Raw genomic sequence first — 22,646 nt, forward strand, 5'->3', positions numbered from 1 at the left:
GTGTGATTTCATTATTCTAATGAGTATGTCTTGCATAAAATTCCTTGCATTGATCAATACTCTTGACAGCTGATGATGGATAGCATGTTATTTTCCAAATTAACAAGTTTCCTCAGCAAAGACTGTAAGACTTAGTGGAGTAATGCCCTGCTTAATAAAACACCCTAATAAGAGTGATCACTTAACAAAGCTCAATAGGTCAACTGTATTTAGGTTGTAAAGTATAAGTATTGCTTGAAATGGAGACAGAATGATAAATTAATCAAATCTGTCAGATTTACTGGAATATGCTCACCAGGTATGAGGCACATAGTGATTTTCCTGCTATGGAATAGATGGACTGACCATGAATGAAACAATGTAAATTTGTTACAAGTGGCCACATAAAAAATTTAATAAAAAACAAAACAAAAAACTTAATGTTACCTATAGTATCTATTAGATCATTGTGTTAATTCAACTCTTCATCCCTTTAGATCAGTGATTCTCAACCAGGGTTCCGTGGAACTCTAGGGTTCCTCCAAAGGTTGCTAGGGGTTCCTTCAGCATTGGGCAATTTCTGCCTCTCAGATAAGTTCCCACTGACACCATTGATCTTTTTAGCTATCTGTAAGGAGGCAATTCTCCCCAATGACCACAAGTATAAGGACCATTCTTCCCACTGACCATCACACTAATGTATCATGAGTTGTAGATTTCACATTTTTATCAGAGGTTCCCTGAGACTGGAGAACTATTTCAAGGGTTCCTCTGTGTTGAAAAGGTTGAGAAAGGCTGCTTTAGATGAATCAGATATAGTGGGTAAGTAGACTCCACCAAGTTTAGTAGGTTTCTTTGTATTCATCATAAACTTTTTATGTTTTTAATTTCTGGGCCCATTCTCTGTGATTCGGTATGGAAATGCACAGTAAACTATGTATTTTACAATGCACATTCTGGGACATGGTGCATTATGGTGTCATTCATTTAGAAAGGCACACCAATGCAAAGTACATGCAATGTCGATGGACTTGCATTGTAGATTGCCAGTTGTGGAACAATGCATTAAAAAGGTACAGGTCCATTTTTCATTTTGTTGCCGTGCTTTGGCAGCCCAGGATGAATGAATGGGCTGTTTCAACACAACGTATAGCAACATGCAAAATGTCATGTTAACATGCATTCAGTAATGCACTGCAGCAGGATGTATAGGTGTTAAAAAGGCCTAATGTTGCGTACACACGACCGTATTTTCCTTCATAATAAACTCTGACGGTCTTTCCGATGGAGTTCCGCTGAAACGGACTTGCGTACACATGATCACACCAAAGTCTGTTCGTTTAGAACGCAATGACATACGACGGGACTAGAAAAAAGAAGTTCAATAGCCAGTAGCCAATAGCTGCCCTTGCATCGTTTTTGGTGCGTCGCAATAGCATACAGACGAACGGTTTTCCCAATAGGAATTGATTCTGTCGGAAAGATTTAAAACATGTTCTATTTCTAGGTCCGTCAGAATTTTTGAAAAAAAAAGTCAGATGAAGCCCACACACGATTGGAATATCCGATGAAATGATTCTGTCTGACCTTTTCTGCCAGAAAGTCTGACCGTATGTACACGGCATTAGAGAAAAAGTAAGAGAAAAGGAGAAAATGCACCAAATAGCAAAGGATCTGCAATTTAAAGATCAGTCCAATACTTATAGATCAGTTATAGGAGAAATCTCATGCCAACTTACTATCTGGCTTCCTATATTACTGTGAGAATCCAATGGTAAGACTTCTTAGCTGGTCTGATTGAAAAAACAACATACATCCAGGGAGCTCTCCTTGTTAAAGTATCTAAGACATACGAGAAGCCATGGATCCATTAATGACTATAATATACCTATAATATGAAATTATATAAAAATGTTTTTTTCCCGCACAGTGTGGGTGCTGTTTATTTTATTCTAAAAAAGAGGATCTCAGAGATATACTTACCTGATCTGCTGATCCTCCCTACACAAGACCAGTCCAGCACTCCCGCGCTCCAGCAGTCCTGGACTGTTCCTGACATCAGCACACTCAGAGCACGGTTCGTAGACAGCAACTGTCCGCCGCTGGGGAGTGCAGATTTTCAGAGGATCGGTGGATCAGGTGAGTATAAACTTTGTGCTCACCCCTAGAAAAAACAAGCAGTTGACCCATGCAGAGCAGCCACAGACCGACTGCATGGGAATTTTTTTTTGCCCAGAGCTGGGCTTTAATAAAAACACATAGGTGTTAATTTACTAAAGGCAAACAGACTATGCACTTTGCAAGTGAAGGTGCACTCTGCAAGGGCATTTGCTCCAGGCCTTAGCAAAGGAGGTGAAGCTTCACTGTGCAAAGTATATCCAATCACAAATGTGATGAGAAAAAAAAAACAGCATTTTTGCTTGCACATGATTGGATAATGGAAGCTTGCAGAGCTTTCCCTCATTTACTATGCTCTGGAGCAAATGCCTGTTCAGAGTGCAACTGCACTTGCAAAGTGCACAGTCTATAAGTCTTTGGTAAATGCACCCCATTGGATTGTAGTTCAAAAGTAATGGAGGAAGAGATGGCTTCTGACAATGGCAATTGTACTCAACAGACCAAGACTGTTGACAAGAGTAGACTTGACAAGCCAACAATTTAAGAAAACTTACAATCAGAAACACATGAAGGCTGAGCTCTCATTCTGAAAATGTTAGTTGCCTGGCTGTTATGCTGACCCACTTGTTTGAATGCATTGGGGTTGATTTACTAATACTAGAAAGAGCAAACTCTGGTACAGCTGTGCATGGTAGCCAATCAGCTTCTAGCTTCAGCTTGTTTGATTAAGCTTTGATGAAAAAAACTTGGAAGCTGATTGGTTTCTATGCAGAGCTGCACCAGATTTTGCACTCCAGTTTTAGTAAATCAACCTCTTTGTGTCTCTGACATGGCACAAGTACTAAGATGAGTACTTATGACCTTTCTCTGACTTTCTTGACCTGCATACTTGCTCTGGGTCACTGGCCAAGCTTATTCAAGCCAAAAGGTCAGCATAACAGTCAGGCAACTAGCATTTTTAGAGGGAGGTTAGCAATGACAGCCTCCATAATTCTTTCATGATAGGTTTACTTTACATAAATAAGGTGATAAGTTGATTCATCCTTTCAGTATCCAACCAAAAATAAATGTCAGGATTGGATGGGTGAACCCTTTAAAAAACTGTTCCTCTATTTTTTCAACATTGAACTATCACCTGCAAACAATAACAACTTTAAAAAAAATAGATTTGAATTTTCATACAGTGAAAAAGGTTTAGGCATTTAAATGATCACAAAATTACTTAAATAACAATCAGAAAATAAAGCCAAGGGGTTGATTTACTAAAGCTGGAGGGTGCAAAGTCTGGTGCAGTTGTGCATGGTGGCCAATCAGCTTCTGACTTCAGCTTGTTCAATTAAGCTTTGATAAAAATCCTGGAAGCTGATTGGTTTCTATGCACAGCTGTCCCAGATTCTACACTCTCCAGTTTTAGTAAATGGACCCCATGTCTTCATCATTGTACACATCTGCCTGGATCAGATAAATGACAGGTCAAGGAATGGGTTCCCTCAAGATACCAAAGCTCTATAGCCAGTCTTGGTTGCAGATGAGGACCTATTGTGTTCCTCTATTGCTCCCACAGAATTTGAACCCACATGCTTTGTTGGAGTGTATGTCTATGATAGCAACAAGCAACTACACCTCATGAGAACAGTGGTCAGCTAAACAAATCCTAAACAGTAATTTTTTACAACTGATCTCTGTGAAGTGTATCTGCTGAGGTCATCCCAAGATATGCTGGTTATAGAAAATAAGCCCAGGCTGGACAAGTTAAGTTGGAACGATTTATACAGCAATTGTCCTTTTGTGGAAATAGATGTGCCTGTTCATTGCCAATTTATATAATGTGTACAAAACCTGCTGCTTCTGTGAAGTCATATAAGTAAGTTCAACAAAGCAAATAGCTCATTTACTTTATCAGGTATCCCGGTAGTGTCTTCACAATGCCATCCACAAAGCAGCAATGAGGAAAGCAGTGTGACAGCAGAGAGATAAGACAGTAATAAACTATTCATTTGTCTAACCTTTTCTTTTAAACTCAATTGTGCTCTGTAGGATGATTGGCTTTGCTGGGAAATGCCATGCTCCTGACAGGTCAGATACTCAAAGTCCACGGAATATGGAAGTTTATTCCGTAAGCCAATGCACACAGCAAAGGTGAAGAGCAGAATACAGCAACTAGTGGGGAACAAACTTTTCAACATTTGCTTTCTCTGAACCTTTACATCACTTTAATCTCTTAATCCCACATTTTTCAAACTATGATGCTCATGACACGTTGGAATTGAACTCCTTACCCCTCAACAAAGGAAGGTCAAAATTAGACATTGGCTAGGCTAGACACCTACCAGTAACAGTAATCCAAAGCAACCCAAAAACACATAAAGAGCCATAACTGCAAAAGAGAATTGTCTGTTCTGAATTATTACTATAGTCTACATGTAGCATGCTGCCAGATTAAAGAATTAGTCCACTCAAAACCATTATCCGTGGCTTCTCCTGGGTACTCAGCCAGACAGATCATTGCCACTCCACTCAACCATTACAACAGGATCTCACTTTCTTGGATCTTTGAATGACTTAATATTATAGATAATGCAGCAGGTTAAGTTAAACTTCGTAGAAAGGAGGCAGAGCCAAGAACTTTAGTCTGAAGATCTCACCTGCCTTCCATAATAAGTACATACTAAATTATGTTAACCCCCCAGCTGTGTCTGTGTGTTGACCATTTCAGATAAACATGCCATTGGTAAAAGGTACATTGATTTACTTAAGCTGGCCATACTCTCATTGAATTGTGTCTGATTCCTGCTGAATCTGATGAAGTTTGTTCCATGGGTGGCCCAGGGGGGCACCACCTGGTCAACACAAGTTCATTTTTCGATTGACTTTTGTTAAAAGAGTCAGGCGGCAAATTCCCATCGGAGTCCAATCAGCTATAGGTACTGTTTGAAGCATTCTAACAGTGGAGGGTGCTATGCAATAGCCAGCACCGCAGATTCGTCTATCCAGTCTGTTAAATGTGTAATTTCTCTTGTTCAACCTGTGGGCCTGAATAGGAGAAATTTTACTGTGTAAGGCCAGCTTAAGACCCAATATATTTTCTGAAGATTTTTGTCTTCAGATTTACCAAAATCATATAATATAAGGTCAAACCTTAAGAGTTTCAATTTGTATGCAATTTGTATCAGGCAGGCCCTTCCACTACGTGGTTTTGGTAAATCTAAAGACAAAAATCTACAAAGAATCGAATAGTGTGTATGGGGCTTAAGGTCACAGAGGCAGTTCAATGAGCAAAGTGAATGTTTGCTGAGTTCATTAAGTAATATAAATCTTTGCTGAAATCAACAAATCAAGTGCTAGCAAAAGTTCTAGTTTTTTTTATATATTTTTTTAATTTAACACATTATTAGATTTTAAAAAGAGAACATACATTCAACATTTTTCTTTGCAAAGTAAACAGCCTTTACTTTAATAAATCAGAACCAGGGCATCAAAACAGCATCCTACAAAACTGATACAACTGAATACCGAAAAAAAGTTAAAGTGGTTGACTCTACCTGTGTAGATCACAGAGTTGTCATCATTTTCGGATGTGGGCGGTGAAGTTCCTCCATTGCTCCCCCTTTTTAGATCGTCCGTGTCTGTTAAGAATAACATCACAGCTGCAGATGAGGGGTTCATAGTAGTTACAGAAGTTGCAGTTTTGCTCAGCACATATCCAGACACCATTAAATCCAAGCATAGCAGGAGGACACACACAGACAGCAGACAAGACACTTCCCTTTGAAACATCTTAATCAGGCTCCCAAAAAAAAAAAACAGGCTTTCATGTAGATCTGAAAATGCCGGCAATATAATCTTTCATTTGCTGTATATGGAGTCTTAATTGTAACCTCTCCAGTGCACCTTGTCTGCTGTCTCCCAGCATGTAGACTACCCAGAGTGGGGCAATCAGTACAGGCTGCACTGAGCATATGGAGAGGGGAAGGCAGGATGGCTGAATGCTAGCATTGCTAATTTTCTACCTTATTGTTAATCAAAGCTATTGACTGTGATCACTAGCCATCATCTCTCCATCTCGTGACAATTGAAGCCTCTTGGGAGTAACCCTTTGTTGGGAGAACGGGAGAAAAATAGGGTCTTGTGAAGCAAGAAGGAGCGGAAAATGGGCATCCTTTTTATTTTAGACAACGTAAAAAAAAAAGACAAAAAAGGGAGGGCAGCAGGCCACAACATCTGTGGAATGAAGTGTTTTATTATAACTAGAAGACCAGACAGAAGTGCAAGTGCATTCAGCAGACACAAGGATCACACGCTCACATTGGCTGCACAAAATACACAGGACACTGTTTATGGGATAATGCATCTGTTTGTATAAATTACAAGGGTTATAGAAGCTATCATATGGTTTAGGAACTATTTTTTTTTTATTCTGGAAGTTTATAATCTAAAAAAAACCTCAGTAAAGTAAATGTTGCATTATCAAACAAGTTTATTAAACCACTTGCTTACTGGGCACTTAAAACCCCCTTCCTGCCCAGACCAATTTCAGCTTTCAGCGCTGTCACTCTTTGAATGACAATTGTGTGGCCATGCTACAGTTTACCCAAATTAAATTTTTATCATTGTTTTCACACAGATAGAGCTTTCTTTTGGTGATATTTAATTGATGCTGTTTTGTTTTTTTTGCTAAATAAAACAAAAGGGACTGGAATTTTGAAAAAAAAAAACCAAAAAAACTGTTTCATAGTTTGTTATAAAATTTTGAAAATAGGTAACTTTTCTCCTTCACTGATAAGCAGTGATGAGGCAGCACTGATAGGTGGCACTGAGAGTTGACATTGATGGGCGGCACTGAAGGACACCGATAGGTGGCACTGAAGGGCACTGATAGATGGCACTGATAAGTGGCACTAATGGGCACTGGTAGGTGACACTGATAGGCAGCACTGATCTGTGGCACTGATTGATAGACACTTATTGGTAGCACAGTGGGCACTGGTAGGTGACATTGTGGGCACTGGTAGGTGGCACTAAAGGGTACTGATAGGTGGCACTGGTAGGTGGCACAGTGGGCACAGCCATGGCTTTCTGAGTGAGGGACCAATGTCCCTCTAAAAGAAGCCAGTGATCACTGTTTTTTTCTCCTCACGCTGACAGTGTGAGGAAAAAAAATACTGATTACCAAGCTTCTGTTTAGATGACATGATCAGCCGTCATTGGCTGACAGCTCATCACGTTGTAAGGGGCTGGGATCAACCCCTTACTTGGATCTGTGACCAGCCGAGTCTCATAGACTCGGTGATCAAAGAGCGCACCGCGAGTGACCCGCAGGGTCGCGCAGATTGCGGTTGCTTGGGAGGACATCTATGGACCACTTGACCACTGGGTACTTAAACCCCCATCCTAACCAGACCAATTTTCAGCTTTCTCACAAAAAATGTATTCTTTATTTCTGTTAAAATTTATTGCAGAGTATTGGAGAGTATTGGCAGAATATTGCAGAGTATTGCAGAGTATGGGCACTGAGCAGCGCTGTGGGCACTACAGATCCAGCCCACAGCGCTGCTGCAAACAATCTCTCCCCTCTCCCCCTCTCCCCTCGCACTATACAGATCGGTACAGAGAGAGGAGGGAGGAACCGGTATCATGACATGGCGCCGGTTTGTTTACAAGTATCGATGGAGCGATCATGTGGTAAGTGGCTGCTACCAGTGATCGATGATGCGGAAGACCCGTGGTCACGGATTTTTCCGTGAGCGCGTCCCAGGGGGCGCGTGGGACCAAGATTAGAAGTAGTTAAAGGGTATCTAAACTCAAGAACAAAATGTAATATATAACTTCTATGTAATGTGACAAATAAACTTATTATTAGTATTGGATGGAGTCTATATGCTTCCCTAGCTGTAGAGAAGTGTGCAGAGTATTAACGGAGAATCTTAAATCATATATAGACCTAACTTACTAGCTCACTGAATTTACGGCAAGATCACCAGCTATTTTTGTACAGGCATACCCCACTTTTAAGTACACAATGGGGTTTATTTACTAAAGCTGGAAAGTGCAAAATCAGGCTCACTTCTGCATAGAAACTAATGAGCTTCTAACCTCGGCTTGTTCAATTAAGCTTTGTTAATAAAACCTGGAAGCTGATTGGTTTCTATGCAAAAGTGAGCCTGATTTCGCCATTTCCAGCTTTAATAAATAAACCCCATTGTGTACTTAAAAGTGGTGTATGCCTGTACACATTAAACAGATATAACAAAACACTTTCATTGATATATTTTAATATAATAAATGGGTTTTCTTATTTAGGGTTTACATACATTTTAATTAAGCTAATGATAAAATGCAGATGCAATCACCCCCCATTAACCAAATCATATTTTAAATGAGCTAACTATAACAAACTCAAAGTGGGTTGGTTGCCTTTGGCTGTTCACTTATTTATTTTAATGACTTAAAGCAGTATTAAACTCAAAAGAAAATATTTATTATATTACAGATTACCAATTATCTGTGATGACTGCATTATTTGCCCTTTTTAGTTATTTTTTCTACTTCCATGTGGTGATCCAACCAGCAAATCTGTTGTTTTACAAAAGCACAAACTCTCCAGCAGAATGTATCAGTTTACATGGATGAGATGAACCACTTACCATTGGCAGGGGTGGTTAAAATTATTAGCTTTTATTTATTCATACAAAACCTTTATTCCAAGAGGGCAACAAAACTGTTTGGTGTAACCGTTTAGAAAGTGTGAGCTGGATTTTGGCTTCAACTTGTTAGTGTATCTAAATCTAATAATACATTTAATGCACCTGCTGTCCCGCCTGTGGTCATTCATCCAGAATTGTGTCACACTAATACAGGAGGTGTGTTACTGGCAGTGACCAGATCACCAGGAGAAAACAAAAGGAAAAAACGCCAAAGAAAAGAAAACTGATGCAGCCACCACATTGATGATAGGTGATCTGCAATACATTTTTGGTATTGGGTTTAATACCACTTTAATCCATAATGAAGAGATTAACGAGATTACAGTGCGGGTAGTGCTGGCTAAACTCTGGCCAATGGCGGCTTAGCATGTACATTGGTACACAGATCACTGCTGAAGTCAGACCCTGCAAAATGCCCTTGCAGAGCTGCTCCCTATGCGCCTCCTGCACTCACCACTAGTAGATATCCATTACACTTCTCTATCAAAATCATTTCTAGTCCCCGCCTCTGACATGATGTCATTCAGTGGCTGGGACAGGAAGAGAGAGAGGCACCGTAAGGGAGCATGCATGTTGCTTGGATTAGGTAAGTGAGCAATGACAGACAGAGGAGAATATATGTTGTATCTGTAATGTTGCAGTGACTCAGCCATAAGGCTTTCTACTTTTTGCACTGGACTGGTTAATGCCTTGGGAACTATGGTGGGTTTTGTGATTGGGGGTTAAGTGGTTAAATAACTAACACTGCCATTAGACAGTAATATGTAGCATGAAGGGGTTAATGTACTGATGCTGACCACTAATTCAGCACAAGGCATTAATTAACACTACCATTGATCTCTAATGCATTAATGACCTGTAGCAGTTAACTACCCCCTTTGTGCTGTATTAGTGGCCAGTGTTAATGTTAATTAACCCATTCATGCTGTAATACAAAGCGGTTAATTAACGCTGACCACTAATACAGCACAAAGGGGTTAATTAACACTGACACTGGCGGCCACTGCATTAATGATCAATGGCAGTGTTAATTAACTCCTTGTGCTAAATTAGTGGCCAGTGTTAATTAGCTCCTTCATGCTGCAGGATTTCTTTTTAATAATCAATTTTTATTCATTTATAATATAGTTATTACACAAACAGTAAAAGAAGATCTACAAAAATAGAGCTTTACAATACATAGTGTAATACTTAACAGTGCATAGTGACATTATTTACCCTACCCACCTGCTTCCACCCACCCAATCGTCTACCACCCACACCTCTCCCTCACACCACCCAAACTCTTAGGTATATTTGCCTGCTGTTGTTTACACATCCATCAAGGGGCACGGAGAGGTGGGGGGAGCCCCTTCCAGGGGTCAGGAAGAACTACAGAGGCAATGGGTTTTAGAGATCCTCCAAAGTCACGGGTTGGTAGCAATAGGGGGAAGAAGAAGAAAGAAACAAGTCCCCCCCCCCTCTACATTCCACACACTCCCCCCCATGGAGGGTGCCCAACTCGTCCAACCAAAGTCGCCACATTCTTTCAAACTTCCTATAATTGCGCTGCCTGATGTATGTCACTCTCTCATTCCCAATTGTTGAATTGATGGTCTCAACCCAATTCTCCACAGACAGGGGGCCATTTTTGTGCGATTAGTTTCTTGCCTGAAATAAGCATCTAAGGACTATTTCCATGGTATCTTTTGAGACTCCACCCCCCTCCATACCAATACAATAGCATGTCTAATTTGAAAGTATTTGTAGAATGTATTGTTTGGTATATTAAATTCCTGTTTTAGGTCTAGGAATGTTTTCATGACATTGCCCTCATATACTTGGCTTAGTCGATTGATGCCCCGCCTCTCCCAGTCCACAGATCTCTCTATGTCCCTTATTTCCACTAGTTTTCTATTATTCCACAAAGGGGAAGAATCTTTTATCCCTCTGTATCCCAGCAATGCCTTAGTTACTTGCCATACTTTGGCGATTCATTTTATCGTAGGACATCTGTATGTAAATGAATCTGCTTCTAAGACCTCCATTAGTGTGTTGTGCGGGGCCCCCATTATCATCATCTTGGCACTGGAGTTCCCTCCACCAAAAGCTCCACATCCCCCCAGATGTTGGAGTTGGGACGCAAGAAAATATGACCTCGGGTGTGGGATCGCCATGCCCCCTTCTTTGGTAGGTAGCTGCATAGTTTGTAAACTAATTCTAGATTGGCCCATTTTCCAAAATCCGATCCCTGAACAGGGATTCTATTCTTTTAAACCACTTTTGGCCTATCCAGGTGGGGGAATTATGAAAGAGATATAGTATTTGGGGTAACCATATCATCTTTATTAAGTTGCAGCGTCCTGCTACCGATAGTGGAAGTCGACACCAAATGTCTCCTTTCTGTTTTTGTTTAAGTAATAGTGGGGCTAAGTTATCATTAAGATATGATTTTATGTCACTTGTAATCCAGACGCCCAGATATTTCAGTTTTTCCACTATTTTTAGGTTGGGGTTTCCAGACAGTAGCTAGTTACCAAGTGAGTCAACCGGCAACAAGGCGGATTTGTCCCAGTTGAAAACCAGACCTGAAAATTGTCCGAACTCCCCAACCATTTCTATCACAGCCTTTAATGTCGCTTGAGTATCCACAAGAAAAAACAGGACATCATCTGCGAACAGTGCAATCCTCTCCTCTTGCGTCTGTCTCCAAAATCCCTGTATACCTAGGTTCCATCTGGTCATTATTGCCAGTGGCTCCATTGCAAGGGCGAATAGTAAGGGGGACAGGGGGCAACCCTGTCTCATCCCTCTCTCCAACTGAAAAAGGTTGGAATATTCATTATTGATCTTTATTTTTGCACACGATTCAGTATAAAATATTTTCACCCATCTAAAAAGGAGGGACCAAAGCCAAATCTCCCAGGCACTCTCCATAGATAATCCCATTACAGGCTATCAAAAGCCTTGGCTGCATCCAGGGCTAATATGGCCCTGGAGCCCCCATTATCTGTTGATATCTGCATGTTTAGGAGAACTCTTCTAATATTGATGCTGGTTGACCTGTTGAGGATGAACCCTGACTGGTCCGTGTGTATAAGATTTTGAATATATTTATTTAGACGGTTTGCTAGTATTCAGGCCTGGGGAATTTTGGTTGGGCATCCTCGCTACTGCTTGCCGCGCTTCCTCCAAGGTCACTGGAGCATCCATCTCCATTTTCTCCTTTTTTGTTAAAGTCGGGGTTGATATACCCTGAAAGAAATCGTCTATTTCTCCCTTCCCATCTCCCCTATTGGAGGTATAGAGGGAGCTGTGAAATTCACTAAATATATGTAATATCTCTGTGGTGTCGGTGGAGATCGCCCCATTTTGAGTTCTGACCGCCGAGGCAGCAGGGGGGGATGTATTGGAGCTGATCAGTAAGGACAGCGAGCATCACCTCCTTTCTAATTGCCCTTTCCCAATCTCTAGATTTCCCCTTAACTCTTGCCACCTGTTGGATCAGAAGGCCTCTAAGATAGGCCTTCAGGGAGTCCCAGACCACTCCAACGGATGCCTTGCCTGCATTTATTTGAATAAATTAATTTAGTTTGTCCACCACTTCTCCAGAAGTGCCAATCAGTCCAACCAGCACGGATTAGTTTTCCATTCTCTTAATTGGGCTTTACCCCCCGTATTTATGACCAGCGCTAGTGGAGAGTGCTTGGAGACCCCCCTTTTCTATGTTCCTTACCAATGCTGATGCTTCACTAAGGCCATATCAATTCTAGAAAAGGTGAGATGAGAGCTTGAAAAACAAGAGTACTGTCGTTCCTGCAGATGCTGAGCTCGCCATATATCACTCAGCCCAATTTTTATATAAGAATTGAGATAAACGTCCCTCACCCATTCCATTGGGTCTATTCCCTAGTGGAAATATATCTAAGCCCTTATCTAGAACTTTGTTTTAAGTCCCCAACCACAATGATTGGGGTTCCATGTTTGTCCAATGTGAATTTCACCATGCTGCAGGATTTAAAATAGTATAATGCCACTGACAATCTATGCTGGGGACTATTATTGCAGCTACTGCACCAATGCCGGGGATCATTGCAGAAACTGCAGAAACTAGCACCCATGCTAGGGATCATTGCAGAAACTGGCACCAATGCTGGCAGTTATTTTTGCAGAAACTGACACCAATGATGGGGGTCGTTGCACAAACGGGTACCAGTTCTGGCAGTTATTATTGCAGACACTGACATCAATGCTGGGGATAATTGCAGAAACTGGCACCAATGCTCGGGATCATAGCAGAAACTGTCACCAATGCTGGGGATCATTGCATAAACTGTCACCAATGCTGGGGGTTATTGCAGAAACTGACACCAATGCTGGGGGTTATTGCAGAAATTGTCATCAATGCTGGGAATTGTTGCAGAAACTGGCACCAATGCTAGGGGTTATTTCAGAAACTGTCACCAAAGCTGGGGGTTATTGCAAAAACTGGCACCAATGCTGGGGGTTATTGCAGAAACTGGCACCAATGCTGGGGGTTACTACAGAAACCGGCACCAATGCTGGGAATCATTGCAGAAACTGGCACCAATGTTGGGGATCATTGCAGAAACTGGCACCAATGCTGGCAGTTATTTTTGCAGAAACTGACACCAATGATGGAGATTGTTGCACAAATGGCTACCAATGCTGGCGGGTTATTATTGCAGACACTTAACACAATAGAATACCTTTGGGATGAATTAGAGTGGAGATTCTTTTGGACTATTTGTAATACAGACTTGGCTGCGTACCAGGACCATTTTCTCTCTGATATGTGTGCACTGGCAACCACTGGATTTTATATATATATATATATATATATATATATATATATATATATATATATATATATATATATATATATATATATATATATATATATATATATATTATGACATCATTATTTTTTTTAAATAGTTATGTAGCAATTTGTATAAAAAAAATAATATATACACATCTGTGATAGGGAGAAATGATTCAAGAATAAATCCAGTATGCATAATATGTATCTACATTCATTGTGAATGACAGGTGTCAAAATGCATTGTCAATTCCTCTACCAACTTGGTTTTATTTATTATTTTTTTATATTTTATTTTTTTTGTTTTTTTGTTTTTTTATGTATTTATTTACTTTAATTTATATACAATTCAGTTTTTTTATTTTTTTATTTTATTAAAGTAGAATTTTATTTAGTTTTTTTGTTAGAGTGTGCCATTATTATTATTATTATTTTTTTTTGGGGGGGGGGGGGTTTCCCTGCCCTTCCTGTTTAAGAGACATTATACGAAATGAATGAAAATCTCTACAAAGTGAAAATAAATCTTAACTTATACTGTATTCTCATGGAACAATTACTAACCTCCCCTACTTTTTTTCTGGTGCAAACTGTAACATTTTGGATTCCTGCATACTTTCTGCTGTGATGATAATTGTTACCAGAACAAAAAATGAAGGGGGCATCCACCCAGACTGAATACAGCAACAAAAACATGACAAAGAATCAAACATCTCTACATTTTATCCAGAACTGTCTGGAGTTCCACTTTAAGATTTAATTGTTACAACAACCATATTTATAGACTGGTTTTCTAACTTTCACATAGCATATAACCATGAACGTGACTTATAAAATGGTTTTAGATAACATTATTCATATTCTTCCTATGTCTTCCAAAAATCACATCTATGGTTTCTGACTCCCGACCCGGTCCAGGACCATCTCAAGATCTTTAGAGTCGTTGGCAAAGATGAAAAGGAAAGTCTGTAACTTTGGCCGATTTCCAGTTCACATTGACAATTGCACATTCCATTGCCTATAGCGAACAGTGTGATTAGAATCTACTTTCAAACAAAATAGGTAAATGAACCGTTGAAACACACATTCCGCTGTCACATGGCTTCTGCTGTGATGTTGCAGCAGAAGTCGATCAGAGGGTGCTGGCCAATGGATGTTCGCCGGCACCTGCTGGTCACCGGGGAGAGACTCAGGACAGAGCTTTGCCTATGTAAACAAGGCAGAGCCCCGTCCTGATGGGGGGGGGGGATCCATCACTTCCCTTAGTAAAAGCACCATATATAGGAGTTGATTTACTAAAGGCAAATCAAGTAATTGTAATACTAAAGGCAAAATGTAGTAAACAGAGCTTAGTATATGAGCAGAAGCTCTGCTGACTTCTATCATCCAATCATGTGCTAGCAAAAATGCATTTTTTTTTTTTCTGCACGTGATTGGGTATTCTTTGCAAACTGAAGCTTTACCTTATTCACTAAGCTTTGGATTAAAGTGGTTGTAAACCCTTACAAACCACTTTGACCTACAGGTAAGCCTAGATTAAGGCTTACCTGTAGGTCCAAGAAATATCTCCTAAACCTATACGGTTTAGGAGATATTTGCCCGAAGACAGGCACCGCTGTCTACGGCGCATGCGCCCTAGACAGCAGCACGCAGGCGCACTGAGCGCGGCATTTCCAACAACGGAGCTGCCGCGCGTGTCGGCTCCCATGCGCATGCGCGGGAGTGGCGTCATCGCGGCTTCGCCGAATGACAGCGGCGGAGCTGCGAGACCCCAATGAGAAGATGGATGCGCAGGACTACAGGGGACAGTGGTGACTTCGCTGGCTCCTGTGTCAGGTAAGTGACACATAATGGGCTACTATGCGATGCATAGTAGTCCATTAGGCTTTGCCTTTGCAGGGAATGAAAGAGGAAGTAAACTCATCTGGGTTTACTTCCTCTTTAACTGCACTTGCAGAGTACAACTCCACTTTGCAAAATGCACAGTCTATTTGCCTTTAGTAAAGCAACCCCATTGTGTACACAAACACTACCTAGGCACACATTTAACTCTTTAATCACCCTAGCTGTTTAACTCCTTCCCAGCCAGTGTCCTTAGTACAGTAACAGTGCATATTTTGAGCACTGATCACTGTATTAGTGTTACTGGTTCCTACAAAGTGTCAGTTAATGTCAGATTGTTTGCCGCAATATCGCAGTCCCGCTATAAGCCGCTGATCACTGCCATTACTAGTAAAAAAAAAAAAAAAACAACAGTATACAGTATATTCCATAGTTTGTAGATGCTATAACTTTTGCACAAACCAATCAATATAAGCTTATTGGATTTTTTTAACAAAAATATGAAGAGATTTGATTTTTTTATTTATATTGTTTTTGTTTACAAAAGTGTTGGTCTTTTTTTATTTATAGCGAAAAAAAAATGCAGTGGTGATCAAATACCACCAAAAGAAAGCTCTTTTGTGGGGAAAAGAATGACATACGTTATATTTGGGTACAGCATTGCATGACCACGCAATTGTCAGTTAAAATAACGCAGTGCTGTATATCAAAAATTGGCCTGGTCATGAAGGGGAGTAATTCTTCCGAAGGTCAAGTGGTTAATTGCAAATAAAAAAAAAAGTCATAAAACAATAGCCAACATATTTCGGGGACATTTCAGGGACAACACCCTTTCCCCATTCATCAGTTCTCAAACACAGGATAAGACTTGGATGGAAAAATCATTGGCTTCACAGATCTGTATTAGAACTAGTATTGAACGCTCTATAGGAGGGACAACCTGACAGCTGTGAGAACTGTGCTGTGCAGCTTTCTCTGTCATGCAATCCAATTCAAACTACCAAGACTGTGAGACACTTCCTAGTGCTGATACTTTACTACTTTAGGTGTGTATGTAGTAGAAAGCTAAGAGACTATATTGGGTGCTTTAGGGAATTCAACTTCTGCATTTCAAACAGGTAAACAGAATAAGGTTCCCAAATCCTCAGATTACTGATAGAAGTGGGGAAGAAGGAAAAGTAAAGCCCTGATTGGTGGGTTATATTCTCTATGTGAAACTCATAGCTAAAAGCAGAGTTCAAGTTAAAAAAGAAAAATCTGCTAGCAGGTCGGGTCTATCGGTAGTAAAGAATTTATACATCTCTTCTGCCAAAATGTTCTTACCTGCTAGCAAACTTTTTAAATCTGTACACTGACCTCAGCTCATGCACAGTACAGTGTACAGACTCTGGAATGGAGCTGGTGCCATGATAATGTAACTTCTGTGGGCATGCACAGGAGCAGGGTCAGCGCCAGTAAAAGGCAGTTTAGCCAGCCACCTTAGGGTGCCAGCATGGGACCGGGGGGTAAATTTTCAGATCCACTTACTGGGAATTTGGATTTCAAAATATCTGTCCCTCAAGCAGGCAAACTGAATCTGTCCTCTCCCATTGGAGAGATGGTGCAGTGTGGACGTTTTAGTTTGCCTGCTGTTTTGTAGGCTGTTGTCAGTGTTAGAGCTGGAGAGAGCACAAGGCAGGTGGGGTGATAAGTATGTACCACTGTCAGAGCAGATCCAATGATAAAGACGAGGGCAGAGCGGTGGGCGAATCCCAGTGTGTGCAGGGAAGGGGTGGGGCCCTCATTGTCAGGTGGGATGGCAGTGTGTGCCTGAGTCAGGCCGGGTGGTGTCGGTGGAGGAGGTTGAAGAAACTCTTTGTTGCAGCTACCACCACCACCAGAGATCCTGGTGGAGATCTTCTCATGTCTGCTCCAGACATAGCTAACTTTCCTGTCCCTGGTGTACTGCAAATTCCTCCACTGACATCATCTGGAGGAGGTGATGCAGGATTAGTGAGGTGTAGGTGACTGGTAAAACCAAGGTGTGTATGATGGGGAGGAGGGTATCTGGGGGGGTGATCAGAGTGGAGGGATCTGGGGAGGTGGGATCAGACTGGGGGATGATCAAACTGGCGGTATGTGGGAGGGGAGTATCTGGGGGCTATGATCAGAGTGGGGGTATCTGGGGGTGTGATTAGACTGGGGGAATCTGGGAGGTGGTATAATCAGAATGGGGGTATTCGGGGTGTGTGATCAAAGTGGGGAGTATCGGGGTGTGATCGGGGGAGGTATCTGGGGGTGTGTGATCAAGATGGAGGTATCTGGGGAGGTGTGATCAAAGTGGGGAGTATTTGGGGGTATTATCAGGGTGGGGAGGTATCTGGGGATGTAATCAGTGAATCAGGATGAGGGTATCTGGGATATGTGTGATCAAAGTGCGGAGCATCTGGGGGAGTTTTCAAGGTGAGGAGGTATCTGGGGGTGTAATCATTGAATTAGGGTGGGGGTATTTTGGACAGTGTGATCAGAGTGGGGGGGATCTGGGGGGTGTGATCAGGGTGAGGGTATCTGGGGAGGAGTGATCAAAGTGGGAAGTATCTGGGGGTGTGTGATCAGGATGGAAGCTGCGATCAGGGTAGAGGGCAATGGGGGGGGGGTGATCAGGGTGGGGGAGGGGGGCGATCTGGGGGGTGGATCAGGGTGAGGGTATTTGGGACAGTGTGATCAGAGTGAGGGGGGATCTTGGGGGTGTGATCAGGGTGAGGGTATCTGGGGAGGTGTGATCAAAGTGGGAAGTATCTGGGGGTGTGTGATCAGGGTGGAGGTATTTGGGAAGCTGTGATCAGGTTAGGGGGCAATCGGAGGGGGTGGGATGTGATCAGGGTGGGGAGGTATCTGGGGATGTAATCAGCAGGAAATCAGGGTGGGGATATTTCGGGAGGTGTGATCAGGGTGGAGGAGCGGGTGATCTTGGGGGTGTGATCAGGGTGGGGGTACCTGGGGAGGTGTGATCAGGGTGGGGGTACCTGGGGAGGTGTGATTAGGGTGGGGTGGACGATCTGGGGGTGTGTTATCAGGGTAGGGGTACCTGTGGAGGTGTGATCAAAGTGGGGAGCATGTGGGGGTGGGATCTGTGAGTTTTTTTATGGTGGGGGGAACCCAACCATTGGAAGTTTTAGTTTGCCTCACCTGCCAGATGCCTGTGGCCATTGAGGAGAAGCAAGGAATGTATAACCCCACCCCCCTCATTCCACACTGTAATTTAATGGGAGTTCAGCACGGCTCAATTTTCAATGCTGACTTCCTTTGCACCCCATCGCTTTACGGGTGCAATGTGAAGGAGGTACCAGCATGGCTGTAGACAGTGACGAGAATTCGGTTGAGGGGAAGTGGTGGCAGGAGGACGGGGTGGTGGCGTCACAATGTATCTTCACTTGTGTAGACAAAAATCCTTGCACCCGCCCTACACATGAGTTATGTCATCAATGACTGTCAAATGGGCAAAGCAAATATATAGCAGACCTGGAAGAAGAGAAGAAGTAGATGGCCTTGGTGGGGTGGAGTAACTTCAGGGGGTCAGCTTTGTAGGAGAAAATAGGAGAAGACACCAAGAAGTAGTTTTCCCAATAATTGTAGGTTTGCAGTGAATATTGAATGTGATGGCAAATGATGGCTGCCACCCACGGACAACACTTAACTTCTGTTAACTTTAAATTCTCCATTGAACGTGGCATTAAGGATTTATTCCTTTATTATATGTATCTATATAATATGTATGTATACATTATATATTCTGCACAGTCATGAACAATGAAGATGTTGTTAATGTAGCCATAATAGTCACAGTGTTTGTAGTTCGGGAAGTTGTACATTTCTATATATATATAGAAAGTACAACCCAAGTTTCAGCAGCTCATTTATCTTTGTCAAGGCATCATTGCAGATATTCTCCTGGGAAAGGTTCTGGTTTGTGAGTCTGAGCTAATTTCCCATTTGATAAAGACAAATTATCAGTGAGCACTCCAGACAAGGTCATTCCTGCTGAGCATAAAGTTTTCAAATAAAGAGTTAAACAGAACACCAAGAATTCTCCACTGTTGTCCATATGTGTAACTATTACAGTAGGAAGGTTCATTTAGCTTTTACTCCCAGGCTCTAGCTTCAATCGGTGTTGTGTCTCCAGACTCTGCATGTGGAATCCAGGCCTGTGACCGGCCGAGGGGGAGAGTAAAAAAAACAAACTCCCTGAATGAATCCATGTATTCACTTTCATCACCTCTATTCGCAGTAGTCTACAGATTATACTTACCCATATCGACCCCTATGTTCAACACACCTGATGAGATTTGTATATAATGCTTTACAGATATTATTATTATTATCATTATTATACAGAATTTACATACAGTCCTTTACAAAATAAAGGGAGGCAATACAATTATAATAGGGTTAGGAGAGTTGTTGTCTAAAGGCAAGCAGAGTAGGGGACAATTATACAGGTTGGGGCAGAGAGTCTTAGCCCTTGTACACACGGTTGGACATTCCGGCGGAAAATGTCCGATCAGACCGTGTTGTCAGATAATCCGACCGTGTGGCTTGATCTGACTTCTTCTGTTGGAATGTCCGACCAATAAAGTTTGAGAGCCGGATATATAAAATTTTCCGACAACATGATCCGATCTGACTTTGTCCGATCTTTTGTAGAGAATTCCGATTGGACAAAGTGCCACGCATGCTCAGATCAAATTCCTAGATCAAAGCTATTGGTTACTAGCCTGAACGTAGTCCCATCGTAACAAAATAACCCCACCACGTTCCGAACAATCAGATTTTCTGACAACTTTGTCCGACTGTGTGTATGCAACACCAGTTTTCAGAAAAAATCCATCTGAAAAAATCCAAAGGATTTTGTTGTCGGAATGTCCGACCGTGTGTACGGGGGCTTAGAGGATGGGAAAAACTCTAGAGAAGCCCTGGACACTTTTGGTTGTTATTATATCCATCTTTGATTATTTGTGGCCCCTACATGGGTGATTCAGTTCTTAATTCTCCTTAACGATAAATAGAGTCGACAACTCGGAAATCATAATGAATGTCTTCTGGGCTGGACTTACCATTGGGCTTGACTGGGCTCAAGCCCATGGGTCCCGTCCAATAGGGGGCCCTGCTGAGACACATAGCCGAGGGAACTCGGTTCAGCTCCGCTCACATTCACACCCAGTCCCGCCCTATAAAGGACATAACACAGGGACTGGGAGTGACTGTGAGCCGAGCCAAGTACACTCGGCTACTCTCGGCTCCACTTGGGACTGCGAGAGGATCCGAGAGCCGCGGAGATACACAGGACTCTGTATCATGGCGGCACCATTTTTAAACTTCAAGGCTGCAAATGACACTGGGGCAAGGTTGCAAATGATAAGGCTACACTGACAAGGCTGTAAATTACACCGACAAGGCTTCAGATGGATGGACAAGGCTGCAGATGGTCATTGATAAAGCTGCATTGATGGGCATTTAAATGGAAGTTTTTGCCTTAAACTTCCCTCCTAAAAGTTTTTTTCCTTAAAATTCCCTCCTAAACTTGGGTTGTGTGTTATACGCCGGTCCGTTTTTTCTTATCCGCCGATAAATACGGTAATGTATAGAAGGTAGGGCCCGAAAGTGACTCAAGCTCAGGGGCCCCCACCACCCTAAGTCCTGCCCTGAATGTCTTTATTGCTTACAAAATGTTGGGTATAAAAAAGATGAACGCGTTTCGTCAAGTAGCATTGATCACAGCGCAATACAATAAAAAGCAGGACAATGGGGAAGCCACTTATGAATCAGAGATGGAATCCAAGAATGGGTGCTCTGGCTCAAATGTCCTCCAGCCATCAATAGTAGTCAAAAACTAAAAGTAGAGCCAGCAACTCCAAAATCCATATCAATGTATTTATTGCTTACATAATGTTAAGTATAAAAAGGCTAATGAGTCTCAGAAAGTAGCCTTGATCACAGCAAATTCAAAAAATAAAAAACAGGAATACTGTATATATTACAAAACTCCACCCCTGAGTTAATCAATTAGACAATTATACAATTAATTACAGGTGTGACACTGGGAAGGCAGCATGGGGACAATAGTAGAAAGGAAAAAAATGTTTAGCCACTTGCCGACCACCCTATAGCACTTTCACTGGTATGGTGCAGCCACGCTGCATAGGATCACATATACATATGTGATTCTGTACTTCTGGGTATCGGGCGTGTGTGCGTGTGTGCGTGCCGCTGGTGGCTCAAGCCTGCTGTGATTCTACACAGTAGGTGCTATCAGCGAGTCCCGTGGACCCGATGTCCACCAACATCCACAGATCTTTCATTATACAGGCAGAATGGCTGTCTGCCTATGCAAAAAGACAGATTGCCGTTCTGTTAGTACAGAAGGCATGGATTCTGTGTTCCTGTAAAGCAGGGACATGGGTCAATGCCTTCCACTAGTAAAATCACCCCCCCGCCCCCACTACACTGAAACATTAGCTAGGCACACAGTTAACCCTTTGATCACCCCTGATGTTAACCCAGTGTCATTAATACAGTGACAGTGCATATTTTTAGTGTCGCTGGTTCCCAAGAAAGTTCCCAAGAAAGTTTTTGAAAAATGTCAGTTAGGTATCTAATTTGTCCACCGCAATATCACAATCCCGCTATAAGTCGCTGATCACTGACATTACTAGTAAAAAAATAAAATAAAAATCCTATAAATATATCCCATAGTTTGTAAACTTTTGCACAAACCTATCAATATACGCTTATTGGGATTTTTTTTTTACCAAAAATATGTAGCAGAATACATATTGGCCTAAATTGATGAAGAAATTCGATTTTTCGATTTTTTTTTTTTGGGATGTGTTTTATAGCAGAAAGTAAAAAAAATATATATTTTTTTTTTCAAAATTGTTGATCGTTTTTGTTTATAGCACGGAAAATACAAAAGGCAGAGGTGATCAAATACCAACAAAAGAAAACACTATCTGTGGAGAAAAAGGACATACATTTTATTTGGGTACGGTGTCGCATGACTGAGCAATTGTCGTAGTGCTGTATCACAAAAAATAGCCGAATCATGGGGGGGGGGGGGATCTTCCAGAGGTCAAGTGGTTAGTAAACAACAAAAAACTGATACATATGTAGAAAAAATGGGAATTCATTTGTACCATTCTAAAATG

General features: G+C 41.7%; 1 protein-coding gene across 3 annotated transcripts in view; it reads right to left on the bottom strand.

Moving 5' to 3' along the window:
• ROBO1 (roundabout guidance receptor 1) overlaps nucleotides 1–22,646 on the bottom strand; it is a 1,605,434-nt gene that overhangs the window by 707,936 nt on the left and 874,852 nt on the right. For 2 of the 3 annotated variants that reach the window (XM_077480100.1, XM_077480099.1), the window contains exon 1: nucleotides 5,640–5,889. In XM_077480100.1, coding sequence (XP_077336226.1) covers nucleotides 5,640–5,874 — 235 coding nt within the window. In that variant the 5' untranslated portion in view covers nucleotides 5,875–5,889. Of the gene's footprint in view, nucleotides 1–5,639; nucleotides 5,890–22,646 lie in introns of those variants that run through there. The other variant, XM_077480101.1, reaches the window with a different exon arrangement.

Source organism: Lithobates pipiens, unplaced genomic scaffold, assembly GCF_037356315.1.
Source record: "Lithobates pipiens isolate NorthernLeopardFrog02 unplaced genomic scaffold, aLitPip1_a1.2 Scaffold_16, whole genome shotgun sequence".
Taxonomy (NCBI): Eukaryota; Metazoa; Chordata; class Amphibia; order Anura; family Ranidae; genus Lithobates; species Lithobates pipiens.